Source organism: Oncorhynchus tshawytscha, linkage group LG25 (genome assembly GCF_018296145.1).
Source record: "Oncorhynchus tshawytscha isolate Ot180627B linkage group LG25, Otsh_v2.0, whole genome shotgun sequence".
Taxonomy (NCBI): domain Eukaryota; kingdom Metazoa; phylum Chordata; class Actinopteri; order Salmoniformes; family Salmonidae; genus Oncorhynchus; species Oncorhynchus tshawytscha.
The window spans coordinates 41,123,181-41,147,103 of NC_056453.1; the positions used below are offsets into that span (position 1 = coordinate 41,123,181).

Consider the following 23,923-nt stretch of genomic DNA (forward strand, 5'->3'; position numbering starts at 1 on the left):
CTGATGTTTTTGATTGGACAACGTTTCTGAACGTCAATCAAAATAGTTCGTTGCTTTTTTTTGTTGTTGATTCAACGCACGTGGCATTTAAAACATACCGATACAACAATTAAACATCATAAATTATAACATATTTTAAAAAGGAACTGTATATGGCCACGGAATATGTGCACTTTTCAAACAAGCTTTTTTTTTTTTTTTGGGGGGGGCTGTTTCCAGCTACAATATCAACGTTTACTTTGGTTCCATGTCAGGAAAACACGGACCAGTTTCAAAGACACACCTTCAAATGATTTACTGGACTTGTAGTTTGTTATATCATGTCCCACGCAGGATTTACGTGAGAAAAAAATACAAGCCCCGGCAACCTCTCGCTCTCCGGTCAGAAAGTTGTAACAAAAATGGCGCGACGTTTGGGAGAGGTAACGACTATCATCTAATTGAATTCTTTATTTTCTATCTTCATTAATTATTTAATGAAACCAAACCATAACATAGGCGTTGCTGTCTTGAGTCACTTTAAAGATAGAGCACACAGTGAACGTTGTCGGATATATTTATTTAACGTTAGCTAGCTGGAATGCTTTTTCATCAGCTGTTGAGATGTGCCCAGCGTGTTGGGGAGTCATCTAGGGTTGTCAGTGGACTCTTCTCCCATTGTACCCGGACCTCCGTGAATACTTTCTCCACCTCCAATGTCTCTCCAGCACGCAAGAAAAGCAGTCCATACAGTTCCGTGGACAGCGGACGCTACTCCTCACTCTTCAAGTCAGTTGTGTCCCACAGAGTCAGTGCTCAAACTCCCGACATCATAGAGGAGCAAGATGTTCAAATCTACGGACCTGTGATAAAATCCCCAACACCATCTAATCGAAACACAACACCTTCCAAAATGCCTAAAATCCTCCACCCGTTGCTCAACCAAGACCGGGTATTTGATTTTGGCGAAACTGAGCTTGGAGGGTCTCCAGCCAGAATTATCCTACGGAGAGGTCAGGACAGGGGCTCAGTGCCCAGTGTGACCCGTATCCTACAGGAGACTATGTCCCCAGAGCAACAGTTTTACCTGGAGAGATGGAGGAGGAAGATGATAGCTCAACTGGGAGAGGATGGCTTTAAGGAATACAGTCAGAGTAAGTAGGCAGAACCCTCTGATTCTAAAGTTGTTTTTTTAAGGCTCTAAAATATGAATGTTCTACAAATGAGGACATGATACACACACTGTCATTCAAATGAACCAAATGTTTCTATGTAAGATCTCTTCAGGCAAGGGAAGCTTTTCCATACGGCCGTGGAGAGTGTTCTCCCGTTGACAACAAAGGAGGTACCGGGGGAAGATCCTGAGGAGGTACCAGAGATGCCATTGGAGGTAGAGGGATACATGGAAAGTGTACGCCATGTACTGGAGGACGTTAGGGGAGTGAGAGCCATCGAGAGCCGTGTACAACATGAAAAACTAGGCTATCTGGGGATTGTGGACTGTGTGGCTCTCTACAGGTAAGGATGGTGATGATGGCCACGTTCCAGGCTAACTACATTGCAGACCACTAATAGATGTCTCTCTCAATAACTTGATAGGTGTTCAACATGTCAGCTAACCACATCACATGATGTAGTAATCTGATGTAAATCATTTTCTGCAATGTAGTCGACTCAAACTCTACCTGACCTATCAGTTTATTTGGCCAACTCACACTTTTATTCATTCTCTCCACTTGTGTGATTTTATTTATTTTATTTAATTTAACTAGGCAGTCAGTTAAGAACAAATTCTTATTTACAATGACGGTCTAGACAAAAGGCCTACTGTGGAGATGGGGGCTGGCATTACAAAGAAAAATATAGGACAAAACACATCATGACAAGGGAGACCACAACACTACATAAAGAGAGACCTAAGACAACAACACAGCAAGGCAGCAACACCACATGACAACAACATGGCAGCAGCACAACATGGTAGCAGAACAAAACATGGTACAAACATTATTTGGCACAGACAACAGCACAAAGGCAATAAGGTAGAGACAACAATACATCACACGAAGCAGCCACAACTGTCAATAAGAGTGTCCATGATTCTTTGAATGAAGAGATTGAGATAAAACAGTCCAGTTTGAGTGTTTGTTGCAGCTCGTTCCAGTCGCTAGCTGCAGCGAACTGAAAAGAGGAGCGACCCAGGGATGTGTGTGCTTTGGGGACCTTTAACAGAATGTGACGGGCAGAATGGGTGTTGTATGTGGAGGATGAGGGCTGCAGTAGATATCTCAGATAGGGTGGAGTGGGGCCTAAGAGGGTTTTATAAATAAGCATCAACCAGTGGGTCTACAGAGATGACCAGTTTACAGAGTATAGAGTACAGTGATGTGTCCTATAAGGAGCATTGGTGGCTAATCTGATGGCCGATTGGTAAAGAACATCTAGCCGCTCCAGAGCACCCTTACCTGCCAATCTATAAATTATGTCTCCGTAATCTAGTATGGGTAGCCAGATAAAGCCTAGTCCTGGACTATAAAACATGCATGCTCAATGGAGAATCTAATTTGGAAGGGCCCTGAACTAGTTTTAAATCCTGTTTCTGGGAAACTAAAGCTCAGCCTTACTTCCCCAGGGGTGTGCTGTGTGTGATCGATTGGAAGACATCGGAGAGGTCTAAACCTTTCCTCAGCAACACCTACGACAACCCTCTACAGGTGGCAGCCTACGTTGGGGCCTTAAACAACGACGTGAACTACAACTACCAGGTAGGTATGATTTGAGCGAGACCCCCAGTGATGTAGTGGTAAAAAAAAAATAATAATAGGTGGGTAAATGTTGACCGCAGTTTGTGGTGAGTTACAGTAACGCTCCCACAAACTTAAAATGTATTTTTCAGCAGAAGATGGGTAATCACTCACGCAAAATACAAAAGCTGTGTAAACGGTATTTCCCCTTGTTTACCCTCCACTACACCACTGGAGACCACCATACTCTCTCAGCCTGTTCTAATTCGCTTCCTACCATTCCTCCTTGGCCCTAACCCTTCAATGCTTGCAGTTCTGGGTAGTTATAAGCGGTGCAGTGAAGGAATTCCCAGTTCTGGGTAGGTATAAGCCAGTATTGTGAAGGAGCATTCAGTTCTTTAGGTTCTGGGTAGGTATAAGCAGTGCAGTGAAGGAATTTCCAGTTCTGGGTAGGTATAAGCAGGTGCAGTGAAGGAGCATTCAGTTCTTTTAGCTTCTGGGTAGGTGTAAGCAGGTGTAGTGAAAGAACTTCCAGTATGGCTGCCACCTTACAGATTTGCAAACGTCCAAGGGTTAGGGCCAAGGGGGAGTGGCACGGAGCAAATTGGGACTGGCTGACTCTCTCTGTCTCCGACCATAAAACATGACCATATCTCTTTCCTACGTGCTAAACTATGTGCTTGATTTCCTACATTGCTTACCCCCCCCTTTGTCTCTGCAGGTTGAGAATGGACTGATAGTGGTGGCCTATAAAGATGGTTCCCCAGCCCATCCTCATCGACTGAGCTCAGACCAGGTGCTACAGTACTGGGAGAGATGGCTGGTACGACTGGAGGAGTACACCGAGAGGAGGTGAAGGAGTGGTGTCTTTGCTGCTTGATGTAGCAGATGGGACCTAGAAGTACTCTCACCCCCAGATACAGAAAGTACCTTGGCTTTTCTGACACTCGGTCACATTTGACTGGTGACTTGGACAAAGGAGTGTCGCAGTCTGCTCAGAAACAGACAATTTAGCATGTTTTACTCTTGACCTGTGACAGTCTTTTTTCATTGCCCGATTTTGAGCTTGACAAGTTTGAAAACAGTTCTTATTTTAGTGTAGTGTTGTGTTATCTCAAGGTTGTAGTCAAGCTAGAAAATACACCACTTACACTGTGTTGAGAATGTTAAATTGTTGTACAGTACAACATTTTGTCTAGTCTAAACTTTTTGAGTTGTTTTGCTTTTAAAGTATAAAACATCACATCTGAGGAAATCGAACCACTAGGTGGTAGCATCAGCCTGTGAAAAGTTCAGCAATCAACTAACAAAGGTGAACGAAAGATGGTTTCTATTTTTAGTTTTATACAATAAAACGATTTAAAAGAACAAGCACCCTCCATTTCAGTTATTGAATTAACATTTACCAATCAGATTTCTAAACCCAACACTGATAAAAATGTTATAGTTAAGAATACAATTAGAATATTTTCCTTTGTCGTGTTCTACTGTAAACCACACAGTTTACACTAAAAATGAGCATGGACAAACACAAGCACAACTTAATCTTCGCTAGTGTTAAAGGTATTTGAATCATGTGCATTGATAAGATGCATATAAAAGCATCATATTTAATGACTGATCAAAGTTCATCTATATAGTTTATGTTTTTATTTTATTTCACCTTTATTTAACCAGGTAGGCTAGTTGAGAACAAGTTCTCATTTACCAACTGCGACCTGGCCAAGATAAAGCAAAGCAGTGTGAACAGACAACAACACAGAGTTACACATGGAGTAAACAATAAACAAGCCAATAACACAATAAACAAGTCAATGACACAGTAGAAAAAAGAAAGTCTATATACAGTGTGTGTGAAAGGCATGAGGAGGTAAGGCAATAAATAGGCCGTAGTAGCAAAGAATTACAATTTAGCAGATTAACACTGGAGTGATAAATGAGCAGATGATGATGTGCAAGTAGAGATACTGGTGCAAAAGAGCAGAAATGTAAATAAAAACAGTATGGGTAGATTGGATGGGCTATTTACAGATGGACTATGTACAGCTGCAGCGATTGGTTAGCTGCTCAGATAGCTGATGTCTAAAGTTGTTGAGGGAAATATCAGTGTCCAACTTCAGCGATTTTTGCAATTCGTTCCAGTCACTTGCAGCAGAGAAATGGAAGGAAAGGCGGCCAAAGGAGGTGTTGGCTTTGGGGATGATGAGTGATGAGCTGAGATAAGACAGAGCTTTACCTAGCATAGACTTATAGATGACCTGGAGCCAGTGGGTCTGGCGATGAATATGTAGCGAGTGCCAGCCGACTAGAGCATACAGGTCGCAGTGGTGGGTGGTATAAGGTGATTTGGTAACAAAACGGATGGCACTGTGATAGACTGCATCCAGTTTGCTGAGGAGAGTGTTGGAGGCTATTTTGGTGCCAGCTGTGGCCGGGTGAACGTGTGCTACGGGTGGGTGTTGTTATCGTGACCAGTGAACTGAGATAAGATTCAGTTGAAGTTGTAAGTTTATATACACTTTAGCCAATTACATTTAATCTCAGTTTTTCACCATGTCTGACATATAATCGTAGTAAACATTTCATCTTAGGTCAGTTAGGATCACTTTATTTTAAGAATGTGAAATGTCAGAATAATAGTGGAGAGTGATTTATTTCAGCTTTTAATTCTTTCATCACATTTCCAGTGGGTCAGAAGTTTACATACACTCAATTAGTATTTGGTAGCATTGCCTTTAAATTGTTTATCCTTGAGTCAAACGTTTTGGGTAGCCTTCCACAAGCTTCCCACAATAAATTGGGTGAATTTTGGCCCATTCCTCCTGACAGGGCTGGTGTAAATAGAATCAGGTTTGTAGGCCTCCTTGCTCACACAGGCTTTTTCAGTTTTGCCCACAAATTGTCTACGGGATTGAGGTCAGGGCTTTGTGATGGCCACTTCCAATACCTTGACTTTTTTGTCCTTAAGCCATTTTGCCACAACTTTGGAAGTATGCTTGGTGTCATTGTCTATTTGGAAGACCCATTTGCAACCAAGCTTTAACTTCCTGACTGATGTCTTGAGATGTTGCTTCAATATGTCCATATCATTTTCCTCCCTCATGATGCCATCTAATTTGTGAATTGCACCAGTCCCTTCTGCAGCAAAGCACACCCACAACATGATGCTGCCACCCCCGTGCTTCACGGTTGGGATGGTGTTCTTTGGCTTGCAAGCCTCCCCCTTTTTCCTCCAAACATAACGATGGTTATTATGGCCAAACAGTTCTATTTTTGTTTCATCAGACCAGAGGACATTTCTCCAAAAAGTCTGATCTTTGTCCCCATGTGCAGTTGCAAACTGTAGTCTGGCTATTTTTATGGCGGTTTTGGAGCAGTGGCTTCTTCCTTGCTGGCCTTTCAGGTTATGTTGATATAGGACTTTTTTTTACTGTGGATATAGACACAGGAGTCGCTGGTGGACCTGTGAGAGCCAGAAATCTTGCTTGTTTGTCGGTGACCAAATACTTATTTTCCACCATAATTTGCAAATAAATTCATTAAAAATCCTACAATGTGATTTTCTGGATTTTTTTCCCCTCATTTTGTCTGTCATAGTTGAAGTGTACCTATGATGAAAATTACAGGCCTCTCTCATCTTTTTAAGTGGGAGAACTTGCACAATTGGTGGCTCACTAAATACTTTTTTGCCCCACTGTAGGTACAGCAGATCCCCTTATTGTATGGGACACTTTTAAGTGTGCCTTTAGAGGCCATGCAATTCAGTACTCATCAATAAAACAAAAGCAATTTCGATCAAAAAAGTCCATATTAACAAAGGAAATTGAAGGACTAACAGTACAGTTAGATAGCAATAAAACGGTACTATAGAGGCACAGAATAAGTTAGAGGAAAAACACAAAGAAATGGAGGAACTTCTTCAAGAAAGATCCAGTGGAATAGATTATAAAAATAAAGCGAACTGGATGGAATATGGGGAGAAATGCACCAGATTATTTTTTAATCTTCAATATAGAATTGCTACCAAAAAAAAATGTATTAAAACTTGTTACAAATGGAGTCATGCATGATTCACCAAATGATATTTTGAAAGAGGAAGTAAAGTACTTTAAGAATATGTTTTCATTTCAGGCTCCTCCATCTCCACTAACTGAAACTAATTGTATGGATTTTCTTCCTAATAATATTGTAAAATTAACATCTGTATAGAAAGACTGATGTGAAGGCCAAATTACAGAGGAACTGCTTGATGCAATTGGGGCCTTAAGGATGGGAAAACTCCAGGGCTGGATGGCATAACAGTGGAAGTATACTAAACTCCAGGGCTGGATGACATACCAGTGGAAGTATACCAAACTCCAGGGCTGGATGGCATAACAGTGGAAGTATACCAAACTCCAGGGCTGGATGGCATAACAGTGGAAGTATACTAAACTCCAGGGCTGGATGGCATAACAGTGGAAGTATAGAAAACCTTTTTTGATATACTCAGAGGACCATTATTAGCATGTTTTAACCACTCCTATATAAATGGTAGATTCAGACACGCAACAAGAAGGTCTGATATCATTACTGAAACCTGACCCAAGTGGTATATATAAAGATCCAGTCCATTTAAAAAAATTGGAGACCTCTTACACTTCAGCGTTGTGATGCAAAAATCCTAGCAAAATGCTTGGCGTATAGAATTAAAAAAGTATTGTCAGATATTATTCATCCTAATATGACAGGTGTTTTACATGGAAGATACATTGGAGATAATATAAGACAAGTACTGGAAACAATAGAATACTATGAAATATCGGGGACACCAGGCCTGGTTTTCATAGCTGATTTTGGGAAAGGCTTTTGATAAAGTACAACTGGAGTTTATATTTAAATGCCTAGAATATTTCAATTTTGTACAATCTCTTATAAAATGGGTTAAAATGATGTATAGTAACCCTAGGTGTAAAATAGTAAATAATAGCTACATCTCAAAGTTTTAAACTCTCTAGAGTAAAACAAGGTTGTCCACTATCGGCATATCCATTTATTACCATCGAAATGTTAGCTGTTAAGATTAGATCAACCAATAATATTAAGGGATTAGAAATCTGTGGCTTAAAAACAAAGGTGTCATTGTACGCTGATGTTTCATGTTCTTTTAAATCCACAATTAGGATCCCTCCACGGCCTCATAGAGGATCTAGATACTTTTGCTATCCTCTCTGGATTAAAACCAAATTATGATGATTACGTATTGGATCACTAAAAAAAAAAAATGCTAATTTTACATTACCATGTAGTTGACCAATTAAATGGTCTGACGGAGATGTGGACATACTCGGTATACAAATCCCAAAATACATTTATAGAAAGTTAGCAAAAATAGATAAGATCTTGCTACCTTGGAAAGGAAAATACCTGTCTATTTGTGGAAAAATCACCCTGATTAACTATTTAGTCATATCACAGTTGAAGGTAGAAGCAGAAGTGTTTATTAGTTTACTCCAATTGGGGGATCGGTGGTAGGGTTTGCGGGGAATAATAATAAAGGTATATTCTTTTAAAAAGTATGTATGTCTATATGTATGCATGTTTGTATGGATATATATACCCAAAAAATATATGGGGGATTGGAAATGATATAGACAATTACATTGATGGAACTAATATTCTTTCCGCAATATTTAGCTGATCCAACCCTTAAAATAAATAAACAAACCACATGTCGATGTAACAAACCATTTCTTTATTTAGTTCAACTATTGCATAGAGTTTAAACTATTTTAATACTAAATTTAAGACAAAAGTTATTTTATTGGTGTGGGAATGAATAAAGTAAGCAAATTATTAGTTGGATTCTTGTTTATATAGTCAGAGGTTGACTAGCATTAGTAATGCATTAGTAATACATTGCACTAGTTATGGGGAAGACTAGACGAAGTCGTCTCTCCTTTGGGTCTTTACGGCTGGCAGTCATTCTTGATCAACCGGATCTCTCCCAGCCAGGGGCGGCTCCACACCTCAAAGGTGCACTGGTAGGTCTGAGGAAACAGGAAGCAACAGGAGTTGGCATGATCACACACCCTTTCAGCAAGCATAACACCTGACAGAAACATTTGTTGGACATTGCATCTGACTGCCTAGGCTACAAATCACCTTGCATCATAAACAATTTATTATTTGTAGAGTAGTCAGGCAAAATGTACCCACAATGAATCATGGTTTCTCTGCCAACAGACATTAGTCTATAGAAATGTCAACTGAAACTTCCCTTTGCAAACAACTCAATACTGAGCCAATAGTGAAATGGGTAACACATTACAAGTAGGATTTCCTAACGGTTTATAAGTAGTTACCAATGTGTTCACTGTTTAACAGGTTATAAACTAAAAATGAACCATTCTTAAGCTGTACATGTAGGAAGCACTGAGCTGAAGTGCCAGTATTGCACACAAACAGATCTGGGACCAGGCTAGCCTTGTGGTCCTTACCGCAGCTGGGTCCTGGTGCACAGCGCAGTCCTTCTCCACACCTCCCTTCCTGCACAGGGTCCTGGCCATCTGCACTGTGAAGTAGTACTTCATCCCAGCTACCACCTGTAAGCAGAGGATGGTCAGCACGTCAGACCACGGACATAGAAATCACCCATCTTGAATGAGGAACCTGTTCTAGTGATTCTATTTCTATGGCTAGAACTGAACTACTAAAAACAGTGCAGATGACCACATGGTTTAAAAAATGAGTCCACTGCATAATGGTCAAGTGAGCATTGTTCACTGAGCCAGAGGATACATAAGGCAATGTTCATCTTAATCACATTAGTCCTGGCGTGTTTACTCCCGACAATAGGCTCCCATTGTCTCCACTCATCACCAACTATGTAAGGGATCAACGAGGGGGCTATGAGTTCTATGGAAAACAATGAACGACGTGGAAGGCTTGTTCCACGACACTAAAGCGTAACCGACCTTACACAGAGTTGAATTATTTTCCAGAGAATGGATAGAACATTTGAATATAGTTGAATATTCCTTTAATGTCAAAACTATAATTTACCACAAGTGTGTTCACCATCCAGCGAAGTAGCTAGCAAGTTGACTAGATGGCTACAGTAGTTTCTGTTGTAACCCAACAAACAGACTTGCTTGTTTAGCTAACCATCAGTCCTAACAAAATTTGACTTTTGCTTTCAAAAGTAGCTCAAACGTTATTTTTTCCCCCCAACTATAGCCATTTAATTCTATGGTTCAAACATACCCTGCGTTATAGGTAATTATACAAACGGGTGGGTCTAATACTGGATGCTGATAGGTTTAAACCGCATTCCAGACATTGTTTATTCCACAAATTAGCACCAGCTAAAGGTAGGATGTTAACATGCCCATTTAACCTGTTCCATTTTACTGTGCAAATCCACTTTCTAGTAAACCCAGCCATGCAATTTATAAATTTCATCCACTGTATAAAAAAAAATATTTAAAAATTTTTAAAAAACATCTAGACATTTGATCTCCCATTTCTTTTAGACCGGCATTTGATTTTCAACAGCGGAGGTTTGTCTAAACATTGCTGTCTGTCGCATCGGGAAGAGAGTTTCTCGGCCAGTAAAAACCACGAAAATACTTTGCTGTTATTCTGTCTTCATAGTTTTGTTACGTGACTAATTTAGCCATTGTTGGCTAGCAAGCAAGGGATAAGACTGTTGTTGCCAACTAGTATTTCAATGGAACATTTTGAACGACTGACTGCTCGAGTCTCCGGTAACCGAAGCCATAGAACGAACGACCAGACTGCTTGTACAGCATCTCGTGAAATAATATGAATAATCAAAATAAAAGTTATGATACTATGTCAATCAATATTTGAATATGTTGGTAACCCGTTGTATAAAAGTGATAAACGCCCTCGAAGCCGGTGTTAAGGACATATTGGCACTGTTTACCGGTCCTCGCCCTCCTCCCAGGCCTAACACCTGTGCCAATATATCTTCCAAACACTGGTTTCCCAGGCAAAATGCAAAAACCCTGTCGGATGTGATCGAGGCGTAAAGTTAGTTAGCTTGCTACTTCCAGACACAAATGAGAACATCTGACCATTCCACCTGCACCAGCTCAGCTGGTTAGGCTGTTAACCGGAGCGTCGGTGACCAACTGTGCTGCAGGCAACATTTTAATTACGAATTTTGGCCGACGTTTATTGACACCGGTCATATTCGATAGATGAATTTACGAATGCACATCATTAGTTATTCTGCCTCTGGCACACAGACGAAATTGTCCTGAAATCAGAGTAGATAGCCAGAGTGAATTTAAATATTGAACAGCGGGATGAAAAAATTAACAAACTACGCTCAACAACGAACGGCCAACACTGACGTCATTCAACTAAATGAAATAATCTTTAAAAAAGGGACTGACCTGTTTCTGAACCTTGACAACCTTGGCCATCTGCCAAACATACAGGTCGTTTGTTCCCTTGTTGTATTCGGCCACGGCGAACTGCAGCGCGTCTCTAGTAGCTTGGTCCTTCATATCTGCGTCCATGACGCCCCCCGCGATCACATCGGCGCTCGTCACGATGAATGCCACCGCGAGCAAAGGAACGACGATCTTCCAATTCATGAGCATTTTTCACGTCTAATATCGGTCTTTACTGCAACTCCGATCGTAACAAGTAACTTTACACCACAACACATCCTCGCCTCCGACGACTTTTATATGAACTTTTATATAAGCGCGGTGACGTCACTCGTGCTTGTTGAGGGGTGGGGCTGATTCGGACTCCACTAATAACATCAACACAAAAGCGACCGCCTCCATCACACCGACAGTGAACTGTGCGCGAAATGGGACTTTAATACATACAGTTTGGTGCAAAAGTTCGATAAAAGCCAACGTGTGCACCACAGAACGAATTGCCTCTGCAACCCAATGCTGCAAGGCAATCGCAGCTCTCCATTGGAAATGAATGGATTGTAATGAAAGTGCAGGGAACAGGTCTCGAACCCTCCACCTTCGAGCCCGAGGTCCGGTGCGCAATCGACTGTGCCGCAAAAGCATACTCGAGCGACAGTGTCGATTTCCGCGCTTATAAACAATAATAACTGTTGGTGTTGTCGATGCCTAAAAGATGAGAATCCAAGAGATATCACGTAGCTAAACAGAGTTGCCCGTTTTGCAGAACGACTTACCCCGGTTATTTATATGGTTGTAGGCTAAGCTAAATAATTCATTTTGGGAAAGTATTATGAAACGCAATGAGAACCTGCACATCAATGGATGTCAAAGATCTAAATCTCTGTAAATCACACTGAACTAAATAGGCCAAGGCTTTATTGGCTTTAGGGATGATTGGCTATTTATACGTTCCAGCATTAGGCCTACTGTTAGACGTTCCCAGTGTATTAAACAATTTAAACAATGGGTTCTTACCTGGGGTGTCAAACTCATTCCACTGAGGGCCGAGTGTCTGCCGCTTTAAAATGTCTTCTTTCGATTAAGACCTAGACAACCAGGTGAGGGTAGTTCCTTACAAATTAGTGACCTTAATTCATCAATCAAGAAAACAGGTAGAGCGAAAACCCACAGACACTCTGCCCTCCTTGGAATGAGTTTTACATGGGGCTAGGCTTTATTCGTGATTTGACTTCTGTGCTTGTTATTTAGCCTATGGTGACTGGCCTCAAGTTATTGATGATAGAAACCTGAGAAATGAAATTAGAATTGTATTTTCTTATGATCGTGGTCATAATGTCAATAGTCTAGTGAAATGGTGCGTTCAAGGCAACTCGGGGGCAAAAACGAGGTCAAATCATGACGTCAGTGATCGAATTTTCAAGTCGGAAAGTCTGAACTCTAGAAAGGTGCGCAGTGTCCCGACTTCGAATTCCAAGTTGGCAAAAAGTTGGACAAATATTTTCCCACTCGGAGCTAATTTTTCCTGAGTTCCCAGTTGACGTGAAAGCACTGAAGTCGGAGAGTTCCGAGTTCAGCTGATTTTTGAACGCGACAAACGTCCAGACTTCGGTCAATGACGCACAGACAGGAGTGCACTTTGAAACTGCAGGACTCTTGAGTAACCATGCAGACAATTGAAGTTCTGAAGTGAGTACTTTTTTTATGTGGATAAATAGGGCATAATTTTATCAAAACATTGCGTAAGAGTATATTCATCGTCTATAGATGTGGTTATGAGGTCATAACGCAGACAGTCGGGATAGAAGGACTGCGGGTTGGCGGCGCACGTTCAGCAAACAAAGTGGATATTCGTCAAATCGTGATCGATGTATTGTAACAGGCCCACAATTTGGTTACCAGTGTTCAATTTGGATATATTTGGCTGTTTTCGCTGCATACCATTTAGAAATCATCCCTTTTCAGGTTTAGAAGGAGTGACCGCAAAATGCTAACTCCCATTTGTATGAACTGGTACAATAGCTAGGATAGAGAAATCTGGGTTTAGAGACAAATCACTCCGCCATTTTCTGGTTGCAAAAATTCTAATAGTTCGCCTAATGTCAGTTTTATTTGACTACAAGCAAGTATGGTACGATGATAATCTACACTATTTAAACAGTTGTGAAATATATCTTCCATTACCACATATAGTAATATCAGCTGCTTGAACCTCGTGTACAAAACACAAAGTTAAAAAAAAACATTTGAAATGTCGAACATAGTCTAAGAAACAGCTTTTACTGTAATGCAGTTGATTGGTGAGAAGACGACATGAAAATATGTTAGGGTTGACATCCATACAAGCATTTTATTCAGATTTTTACCTCTGTGTGAAATACCATTTTTTTTCCTGGGGGGCAATGAGTGTGTTTGGGAGGGTTGAACGAAAGAGTTAAATTCCCATGTGCAAAAATATTTTTAAAAAGCTAGTTAAATGCGTTTCCATCGCATTTTCATCTACTGCTAGTTGGGAACGTTTTGCTATGCCGCGGCAGGGTGGCCTAGTGGTTAGAGCGTTGGACTAGTAACCGTAAGGTTGCAAGTTCAAATCCCCGAGCTGACAAGGAAAGACGGAAACCAAGATAAAAACGCATTTGCCTACATGGTGAGATTATTATGGACAAAAGAGAGAAATGTTTGTTTGTCAAACGGCAGACAAGCGTTGATGATCATGTCACCAGAATAAGACTCGTTATATTTTGGAACGAGGCTTTCCCAACGAGTAGTAGTGGACGGACTTAATTACAAATTTACTTTGATTCTGTTGGATCAATCAATATTTGCGCATAAAAGCATTTCCACTGACATTTCTCGCTTAATTAATTTTACAGACAAAAAGATCGCACCTTGTCTAGCGTGTTTTGTCGACATTTAGAAAGTTTACCTACAAATGTTCTGTTTTCATCAGGCCTGTCGTTATGTTGTTTTAATATGTACTTTACGCGCATAGAATGGTTGAAACCTGGTTTGTGATAATAACTTTTTTTAATTTAAATTTCCGGGTTGTTTGTGTGTTGTATTCCAGACAGGCCCTCTCCAGCCTGGATCCTACCCAGCAGCAGCAGCTCTTGGTGGCCGGGTCTGCGGTGGCCGTGGGCGGGCTGCTGACCTGTTATTACTGGGTGTATCAAGGGACGAAGACCAAGCGCATCCCAATAGGGGATGGGTGGTGGGGGGCAGGAGAGAAGCCTCAGTCAGAGGATGAGAAGGTTTTCCCCTTTCAGGTCCAGACTTCCGATGAAGAGATACAGGTAGGGTAATAAGGGGGTGAAACTTTATATCAAGTTCATAGTTGATGCAAGTCTTACTGTCAGTTTCTGGGCACTAACTGGTTCAATCCACTTTGTTTAAACTTAATTTGCCAACATATTGTGACATGGAATCTATGTGTAAAATATATTTAGATTTGAAAGAAGTAAACTGTTTGAGGGTGAAATTTCAACCACAGGATTATGACATCATGATAATCAAATTTCAACAGGCAATTGTATAAAATATGTTTAATTTGTATATTTAAAACAATGTCAGATCATCATTTCTATCCACTGTCGGAAATAAAAACTGCAGGGAAAAAGCAATGGGCTGGGCAGCACCTCTTGTTGGAGAATTGATGTATCTACAGCTACCCTTTGGTATCCCATCCAGGGTATTATCCAAGCCCAGCCATTATATTTATCACAGACTATTACAAATGTGCTATCGTGAGAAGGATTGTTGTGAGATCTCCAGTTAAAAATGAAATAGATTCACTGTCGCTATTAAAGTCATTCCAAAGGGAAGGTGTAACAGATCAAATTAAATGGGATTGTACTTTCTCTCATACATCATCAATGAGACAATAATAGTGAGTAAAAGTGACAAGTAGCAGGATCAATAGATACTAATATATACATGTAAACAGGATTAATAGATACTAATATATACATGTAAACAGGAGGAATAGTGATCAGTAGCAGGATCAATAGATACTAATATACATGTAAACAGGATCAATAGATACTAATATATACATGTAAATAGCAGCAGCGTAAATTGTCTGAGCGGGTAGACTCCTGTGGATGGACAGAGTCCGTGTGGATAGTCTGGGGGAGGGAGGGAGAACAGTATTTGTTAGCGTCATGGCCAGCAGATAGAAGTTGTTTTTGAGTCTGTTTGGCTGGGCCTTGATGCAACAGTACCCCCTGCTGGACGGGGAGCATGGAGAACAGTGATCCTCAACTGCAATCTTGGTCATTTGGTTCTGCTGTCAGATGAAGCACAGTGATAATACATGAATCTGTTGTATGAATAAACAAAATATCTGACATTGTCCTCCCCATTTGCAGTAATATACATTTCGGTAACAATTAAACCAAAAATCAGACATTGTTTTTCCATTGGAATTTGGTTGTGCTTTTATATGGTTGAAAGTGTAGTGACAACACATTGGAAATTCAATTAACTTTTATCTTTTTGAGTGGGGGGGGTATAGGTTGTAATCTCATTCATCGTCTCAACTAAATATTATCCATGTTGAAATGACGTGGTGTGCCCAGTGAGTTATGGTTGAGTATCTTTTCATTTCATGTGAAAATCAAGGGAACATGTAACTTTGACCACAACAGGCCTAACACAGGTCTTCCTCCTCCATCATCATCATCATCATCCTCCTCTACAGGACTTGTATGACCGTATTGACAGGACCCGGTACACTGAACCACTGGAGGACACAGGCTTCCAGTACGGCTTCAACTCTACCTACCTGAAGAAGGTGGTCTCCCATTGGAGGCATCAATTTAACTGGAAGAAGCAGATTGCAATACTCAACAAGTATCCTCAATTCAAAACCAATATCGAGGGTTAGTAGGCCTTGATGATCACATCATGATCTTTATAGTGGCAGTTTCTGTCTCTCACTCTGTGTGGCATTTGTCAGACATAATCATCAAAGTCAGTTTAAATGTTGATATAAAGAATAAGACATTTATAAAAGGCTCATACATGCTTATAACAAGTTACCCCAATGTTTTACCCACTGCTCCCTGTCCTCTAACCCCCTGACTCCTCTTCCTTCAGGATTGGATGTACACTTCATCCATGTGCGTCCACCTCACCGTGAGGGCCAGAGGGTGTTGCCTCTAATGCTGGTGCATGGCTGGCCTGGCTCTGTCTATGAGTTCTATAGGATCCTGCCCTTACTCACTAACTCGTTGGACAGTCTGGCTTTCGAAGTCATCTGCCCCTCCATCCCAGGATATGGCTTCTCCGAGGCCCCTCATAAGCAAGGTGAGGACTCTCTTATGGGGCATAAGCATTCTTTAAAGCAGGGGTGTCGAACTCACTCTGCCGTAGGGGCCGCATTCGGTCTTCGACGAGGTCCAAATGGCTGCACTGAAAATGTGTTATATATATATATATATACACTCTCCGTCAATAACTGACAGCCTAGCTTTCATTTAGGTGAATATTAGCGAGCTGGACACAGTCAAGAAACTGAATGCAGTCAAAAATCTGAATGCAACATGCAAAGGGTTGGTCCCATGTTTCATGAGCTGAAATAAAATGACCCAGACATTTTCCATACGCACAAAAAGCTTATTCTGAATGTTGTCCACAAATTAGTTTACATCCCTGTGGCATATCAACTTACTGATTAAACAGCATGATCATTACACAGGTGCACCTTGTTCTGAGGACAATAGAAGGCCACTCTAAAATGTACAGTATTGTCACACGACACAATCACACAGATGTCTCAAGTTGTGAGGGTGTGTGTAATTGGCATGTTGACTGCAGGATTGTCAACCAGGAATGGCCACCAGAGCTGTTGCCTTAAAATTGAATGTTAATTTCTCTACCATAAGCTGCCTCCAACATTGAAAAAAATTAATTTGTTTACATCCCTGTTCCTGAGCATTTGCCAAGATAATCCATCCACGCATGTGGCATATCAACTTACTGATTAAACAGCAAGATCATTACACAGCATGTTGGCATGTTGACTGCAGGATTGTCAACCAGGAATGGCCACCAGAGCTGTTGCCAGAGAATTGAATGTTAATTTCTCTACTATAAGCTGCCTCCAACATTGTTTTAGAGAATCTGGCAGTACATCCAACCTGCCTCACAACAACAGACCACCTGTAACCGTGCCAGCCCAGGGTCTCCACAACCGGCTTTGTCACCTGCGGGATCGTATGAGACAAGCCACTCGGACAGCTGAATAAACTGTGGGTTTACACAACCAAAGAATTTCTGCACAAACGGTCAGAACCGTCTCAGGAAGCTCATCTGCGTGCCCGTCGTCCTCCCCAGGGTCTTGACCTGACTGCAGTTCGGCGTCGTAACCGACTTCAGTGAGCAAATTCTCATCTTCGATGGCCACTGGCACGCTAAGTGACTTATTATGTATCTCTATCTGGTTCTATCAACTCCACACCACAGTAATACAGGGTTAGTTTACAGTAACCCCATCATGACAGGCTGGAGGAGTTGTAGAACCTAGAATAGCAATAAATATCCCACTAATACTGTTTTTCTTCATATTTTTTTATTTTATTAATCAAACAAGGAGATTCAAGGTTTAGTTTGTTATTTTCTGATTGTGGTAATTCATCTTTTTGGCTTTTTAACCCAGCCCTATTTAGTAAAGTTACTAAGAGTAACTAATCTATTCCTAGTATAGTGAACTAAGGGCTATGGTCTTCTGTGGTGTCATACTAATATGTCTGCTCTTCTTCTGTGGTGTCCCTCCCTGCAGGGTTTGACACTCTGGCTGCAGCGAGGGTCTTCCACAAGCTGATGGAGCGTCTGGGTTTCTCAGACTATTATCTGCAGGGAGGAGACTGGGGCTCAATCATCACTACTAACATGGCCCAGATGAAGCCAGAGTAAGAACAATTCTCCTCTTTTCTAGATAAGTGCACTTGCACATTCCCCTTCATGGATTTTAAAGCATATAATTGATGTAACCATTGGCTGGAGTGAGTTGCCAGCAGTGTCTAATCCATGAGGGGGACAAAGTGTGCATCTGTACACTTTGGAAGAAGGGTTTAAAACCAGGAAGCAGCCTAAACTCCCGAGTGGCGCAGCGGTCTAAAGCACCACATCTCAGTGCTAAAGGTGTCACTACTGTCACCCTGGTTCGCTTCCAGTCTTTATCACCATTACACTGATTCTACCTATCCAGACCCTTCACATACACAGCTCCTCCTCTATACTGATTCTACCTATCCAGACCCTTCACATCTGCAAATATCGAAGGGTTAGGGTGGTGTATCCCGATCTCGCTCCTGGGGACTCCAAGGTGTGCACATTTGGGTGTTTGCTGTACAGCACTACACAGCTGATTTAACTCATCAAGATTGAGTATTAGAATTCACTGTGTAGTGCTAGAGCAAAGAAAAACACAACGTGTACCCCTTGTGGTCCCCAGGACTGAGTTTGGGAAACGCTAGGTCACCGGGACATTTAGTGTACACAGAATAAAATGTCTTCAGAACATCAACACTGTAACCATCAAGCAGAAAGATTTCTCTGTTGGATGACCACACTCTATATCTTCTCTTCCTGTGCTACTGTGTAGGTGTGTAAAGGGTCTCCACCTCAACATGTTAACTAACAAACTGAGGGGGTTCGGTGTCCTGTTTTCAATCCTGATTGGCCGCTACCTGCCATGGCTGGTTGGGTTCACCCGGGAGGATGTCAGGAGGTTGTTTGGTTCAGTAGGTTTCATGGAAAGGAACTTCTATGAGATCATCAGAGAGACTGGCTACCTGCACATCCAGGGCACCAAGCCAGACTCCGCTGGTGAGAATGTCAGCACACAACTTTTTTTACCTGATCTTTCACCTGGTGTTTTGATGATCCGCAACTCCCAGGCTTGTTGTTTGAGCATGAGACTGAATAGACTGCTTTGTTGGTCAGTTTTTACCATCGGTCTGTAGTACTCGTCACACCACCACACACACCTGGTGATATGCTTGATCCAGACTTGCTGCAGCTCTCTGTCCCCCTGATTGCTGAATCATTAATCATTAACATGAATCATTAACCCATATTTTTAACTTGATTTATATCTGGTATTTCTAAACATTCTTGCCTAGCTAAAGTATTAGAATCCTTGATTAAATCTCAGCTAAGATCTTTGGTGTCTTTGAAATGTATTCTAAAATTTAAATAAGTTGGTTTAGACCAGGTCATAGCACTCTGCTGCATGCCTAGTTATAAATGTGGTTAACTTTATGGATGAAAGGCAACATTGTGCTGCTCTCTTCATTGACATGTCAAAGGCTTTTGATACTGTTGATCACTCACTGCTAATTCAGAGGCTTTCCTCAATTGTCCTAGACTAGGCTGCATGTAACGGGTTAAAAAATTACTTGACCGCCCTCAATGTTCTACTACACCGGCATGTGGAAGGGCTTGCAAACTATTATGGACTACAAAGAGAAGCGCAGCCGCGAGTTGCCCCGTGACACGAGCCTCCCAGGCGAACATAATGACTTCTATGCACGCGTCGAGGCAAGCAACGCTGAAGCATGCATGAGAGCACTAGCTGTTCCGGATGACTGTGATCACGCTATCAGTAGCCGATGTGGGTAAGCCCTTTAAACTGGTCAACATATCAGGACGTGTACTCAGAGTATGCGCTGACATTTTCAACCTGTCCCTGACAGAGTCTATAATACCAACATGTTTCAAGCAGACCACCATAGTCCCTGTGTCCAAGAACACCAAGGTAACCTGCCTAAATGAGTAACGACCCTTGGCACTCAAGTCTGTAGCCATGAAGTGCTTTGAAAGGCTGGTCATAGCTCACATCAACACCATTATCCCAGAAACCCTAGACACAGATCCACAGATGACGGCGTCTTAATTGCACTCCACACTGCACTTTCCTATCTGGACAAAAGGATCACCTATGTGAGAATGCTATTCATTGACTACAGCTCAGCACCATAGTGCCCTCAAAGCTTATCGCTAAGGTCCCTGGGACTAAACAGCTCCCTCTGCAACTGATCCTAGACTTCCTGATGGGCTGCCCCCAGGTGGTAAGGATCTCCCACGCTGATCCTCAAGACGGGGGCCCCTCAGGGGTGCATGCTCAGTCCCCTCCTGTACTCCCTGTTCACCCATGACTGCATGGCCAACACCATCATCAAGTTTGCTAATGACACAACAGCGGCAGGCCTGATCACTGAGAACGATGAGACTGTCTATAGGGAGGTCAGAGATCTGGCAGTGTGGTGCCAGGATAACAACCTCTCCGTCAATGTGATCAAGGCGACGGAGATAATCGTGGCTACAGGAAAAGGAGATGGTTGTGGACTACAGGAAAAGGAGGGCTGAGCACACCCCCATTCTCATCGACGGGGCTGTAGTGGAGCAGGTTGAGAGCTTCAAACTACCATGGAACAAACACACCAAGACAGTCGTGAAGAGGGCACGACAACACCCATTCCTTCTCAGGAGACTGAAAAGATTGAGTGTGCTGATGTGAGCCATGAACAGCCTTTCAAAGCACTTCATGGCTACAGACTTGAGTGCTACGGGTCGTTAGTCATTTATGCAGGTTACCTCGGTGTTCTTGGGCACAGGGACTATGGTAATCTGCTTGAAACGTGTAGGTATTACAGACTCTGTCAGGGAGAGGTTGAAAATGTCAGGTTAGACACTTGGTCAGTGCATGCTCGGAGTACACGTCCTGGTAATCTGTCTGGCCTTGTGAATGTTGACCTGTTTTTATAGGTCTACTCACATCAGCTACGGAGAGCATGATCACACAGTCGTCTGGAACAGCTGGTGCTCTCATGCAGCTTTTGTTCCACAAATAAGGTCAATCTTCAAAATGCTCTTACATTTTGTGTTTCGCTGCCTCTAGGGCAATTCAGAAAGCTGATTGATAACCTTATTACCGATGAATGTGTTTATTATGATTTTCTTTCTTTTTGGGGTTTGTATTGTATGTATTTCAGGGCTGTAAAAGAGACCAAGGTTTCAGTATGACTCCCTGGTAAAATAAATTAATGCAAGGACACACAGACCTCTGATAGTTTAGCTGTAGTAGTACGTACTAATTATATTGTGAAATGTCTCCCCCTGCAGGTTGTGGAGTGAATGACTCTCCAGTAGGCCTGGCTGCTTACATACTGGAGAAGTTCTCCACCTGGACTGACTTCAACAACAGGGACTTGGAAGATGGGGGGCTGGAGAGGTACAAGCTACAGTTCAGCCTGTTTACTTTGGGTTGTGAGTGTAGAAATATATACTTTTTAGGGGGTAAATGTATTGCTGTCCCATCAATTACTCCAAATAATGGTCAGATCTGCCAAAACTGTAGGGGAAACATTCAATACAACTTTATTTGTCCCAGCAAAACAATGAACCTATTCTATTTGCATGAACATGTTGCCTCGATAGCATCCAGTCACAGGCCTATTCACATGACAGCAAACGGGAAAAACTGAAACGGGGACTTCCTGGGTTGTATTTATTAGTGCACACTGTAGCAAAACATTTTGCAACTGGAAAAGTGTTTCTTATTGGAGAATGAATAAAACCCAGGGCTGTTGATTGGTTCATTGAGAGAGCCTGGTTCCTGTCTTTTAGGAAGTTCACCCTGGACGACCTGCTGACCAACATCATGATCTACTGGACCACCGGCTCCATCGTGTCCTCCATGAGGTTCTACAAGGAGAACTTAAAGACCAACATTGACAACAGACTGGATAATCAGTGAGTTTGTATGTGTGGTGGCAGAATTCTCCAGTATGACACAGGCTGTTCCTACAGGGCCTGTCCATTTAATATGACACGGGCTCTTCCTACAGGGCCTGTCCAGTTTAATATGACACGGGCTCTTCCTACAGGGCCTGTCCAGTTTAATATGACACAGGCTCTTCCTACAGGGCCTGTCCAGTTTAATATGACACGGGCTCTTCCTAAAAAAACAATAAGACTATTTAATAATACATGCCAAGGGACGTATAGTACATGTTGTAGTTTTGTGATCCTTGCGGGACTTGAACCCATGATCATTCTTGCTTTGTGTTATGATAACAGGCTCCCAATAATGAGATGTTCTAGGCAGTTGTTTTCCACCTACTTTAGTTAAATACACTGATTGTTTAGACACACTACTAAAACTGTCTGTTATGACAAAATGTAAATGTGGTGTTTATTAACCTGGTTCTCTTGTCCTCAGTACGGGGGTGTATGTGCCTACAGGTCTGGCGGCGTTTCCCAACGAGGTAAGGCACGTGCCCCAGTCGTGGGCCAGGGACAGGTTCAGGAACATCTACTCCTACTCTTACATGCCCCGAGGAGGCCACTTCGCTGCCTTCGAGGAGCCACAGCTCCTGGCTGACGACCTGCTGCAGTTTGTGAAGAAGGTGGAGAAGTTGTAGAGTTGATGGATACAAGAGGTCGACTCTCCACTCCTGCCAAGTGCCTGGAAGAAAAACCAGCAGGACTGCAGAACGTGATAACACTACAGCTTGGAATTGTAGCTTTGTACTAAAAACATTAATGTTAATCTAAGATATAAAACCAGAAGCACTGTCTAATTATCAGGTAAATACTTGGTCAATCAGTGATGTTAACACTGCAATATGATCATGCTCAGTGATTGTGTTGGTGTAATATTAAGGCTATACAGTCAACATAATGGACCTATACTGTAATAATGAAATGATCAGCACTTCAATACAGATGTCTTGAAATTCAGATAACAAATGTCTTCCAGATTGCACAACAACTGTGTGAAAGCAGCCCCTCAAATCACAGATGTCTGTTCTTTTCTTGTTGCAGTAATGAAATACTTCTATAGTATACTATACTACTGCTGTAATCATGTCTATTGTGATGACCCTGTAAGGCAGAGATGGCCCTCTGTGGACTGAGTTTGACAAGTGTCTGTGGGTTTTCCTTTCAATTAAGACCTAGAAAACCAATTGATGGGTTCTGTACAAATTAGTGACCTTTAATCAAGGAAGGAGAGGAAGGAGTTTTAAATGTGCTGTAGTGTCTAATATTTGTGGGGCTGGTTCCCAGGAGTGACCTGGCCACAGCTTTAGTTTAGTCCTGGACTAAAAATATATTTCAAAGGTAGTGTTCCATTGAGCATGGTTTTTAGTCTAGGTCTAGATTAAGCCTAATCTATGTCCCAGAAACCATGATGAATTTTCTGTGGACCCCAGGAAGACCAGCAGTCACTAAGGGGTCAGCTTATGAGGATCCAAATAAACAAATTAAATTAACATCAAGTCAATAACTCACAAGATGTTGAACACAAAATTTAAACCTTTGTATGCTGCAAAATGTGTATAATTCAAATGAACCATGTAATTTAGTGATCCGGTTTAGACTGGCATACAGTACTGTATATTTCAGAAAGATGGTGTCAGAAACATTTTAAGCAATAGAAAACCAAGTCGAGACATTATACAGTTTCAACCAGATGACAAGTAGGTATACAGGTCACAAAGTAACTTAGGAGGCTATATACAGTCACAACACCAACACTGCTTTCATTACAGCACATACCCAAGCTACACCAGACAACATATCCATTTCAGTCATAATGTAGAGGTGATGCCAGTCGTTCATATGAACCTCTATAGAAACATAGTCCCTGGACTGGGCTCAGGGTTACAGAGAGAGAGTCGTCCCTGACAGAGAGGGGTAGACATGTCAACACCTCTGTAGTCACAAATTGAGTGCTGATCTAGGACCAGGTACCCTCTGTCCATGTCTTTGTGACATAAAAGGTCAAAC

At 41.8% G+C, this 23,923-nt stretch overlaps 3 protein-coding genes across 3 annotated transcripts; 2 read left to right on the top strand and 1 right to left on the bottom strand.

Annotated features, from left to right (window-relative positions):
• The first annotated feature begins 313 nt into the window (after positions 1-313).
• On the top strand, positions 314-4,091 carry LOC112224704 (mitochondrial genome maintenance exonuclease 1). The gene is made up of 4 exons (XM_024388398.2): positions 314-1,133; positions 1,257-1,497; positions 2,612-2,744; positions 3,445-4,091. Exons 1-4 carry the CDS (start codon positions 581-583, stop codon positions 3,577-3,579), a joined length of 1,062 nt encoding a protein of 353 aa, XP_024244166.1. The 5' UTR covers positions 314-580; the 3' UTR covers positions 3,580-4,091.
• A 4,345-nt stretch (positions 4,092-8,436) lies between these two features.
• Positions 8,437-11,428, bottom strand: LOC112224706 (cystatin). The gene is made up of 3 exons (XM_024388400.2): positions 11,129-11,428; positions 9,203-9,307; positions 8,437-8,752 (listed from the first exon to the last, which is right to left on the bottom strand). The coding sequence occupies exons 1-3, from the start codon at positions 11,336-11,338 to the stop codon at positions 8,672-8,674; spliced, it is 396 nt and encodes a 131-aa protein (XP_024244168.1). The 5' UTR covers positions 11,339-11,428; the 3' UTR covers positions 8,437-8,671.
• Positions 11,429-12,566: 1,138 nt separating this feature from the next.
• ephx5 (epoxide hydrolase 5) lies at positions 12,567-23,406 on the top strand. The gene is made up of 9 exons (XM_024388399.2): positions 12,567-12,814; positions 14,193-14,418; positions 15,825-16,005; positions 16,223-16,432; positions 17,907-18,036; positions 18,732-18,955; positions 21,254-21,362; positions 21,758-21,883; positions 22,353-23,406. The coding sequence occupies exons 1-9, from the start codon at positions 12,792-12,794 to the stop codon at positions 22,552-22,554; spliced, it is 1,431 nt and encodes a 476-aa protein (XP_024244167.2). The 5' UTR covers positions 12,567-12,791; the 3' UTR covers positions 22,555-23,406.
• The last annotated feature ends 517 nt before the right edge of the window (positions 23,407-23,923 follow it).

Coding starts and splice junctions, on each gene's coding strand:
- LOC112224706 (XM_024388400.2), bottom strand. CDS start 11,338: ATGCTCATGAATTGGAAGATCGTCGTTCCTTTGCTCGCGGTGGCATTC. Junction 9,308..11,128: donor TTGTCAAGGTTCAGAAACAG/GTCAGTCCCTTT, acceptor CTCTGCTTACAG/GTGGTAGCTGGGATGAAGTA. Junction 8,753..9,202: donor TGCACCAGGACCCAGCTGCG/GTAAGGACCACA, acceptor CTGTTTCCTCAG/ACCTACCAGTGCACCTTTGA.
- ephx5 (XM_024388399.2), top strand. CDS start 12,792: ATGCAGACAATTGAAGTTCTGAA. Junction 14,419..15,824: donor CTTCCGATGAAGAGATACAG/GTAGGGTAATAA, acceptor CCTCCTCTACAG/GACTTGTATGACCGTATTGA. Junction 16,433..17,906: donor CGAGGCCCCTCATAAGCAAG/GTGAGGACTCTC, acceptor CCCTCCCTGCAG/GGTTTGACACTCTGGCTGCA.
- LOC112224704 (XM_024388398.2), top strand. CDS start 581: ATGCTTTTTCATCAGCTGTTGAGATGTGCCCAGCGTGTTGGGGAGTCA. Junction 1,498..2,611: donor GACTGTGTGGCTCTCTACAG/GTAAGGATGGTG, acceptor TTACTTCCCCAG/GGGTGTGCTGTGTGTGATCG. Junction 2,745..3,444: donor ACGTGAACTACAACTACCAG/GTAGGTATGATT, acceptor TTGTCTCTGCAG/GTTGAGAATGGACTGATAGT.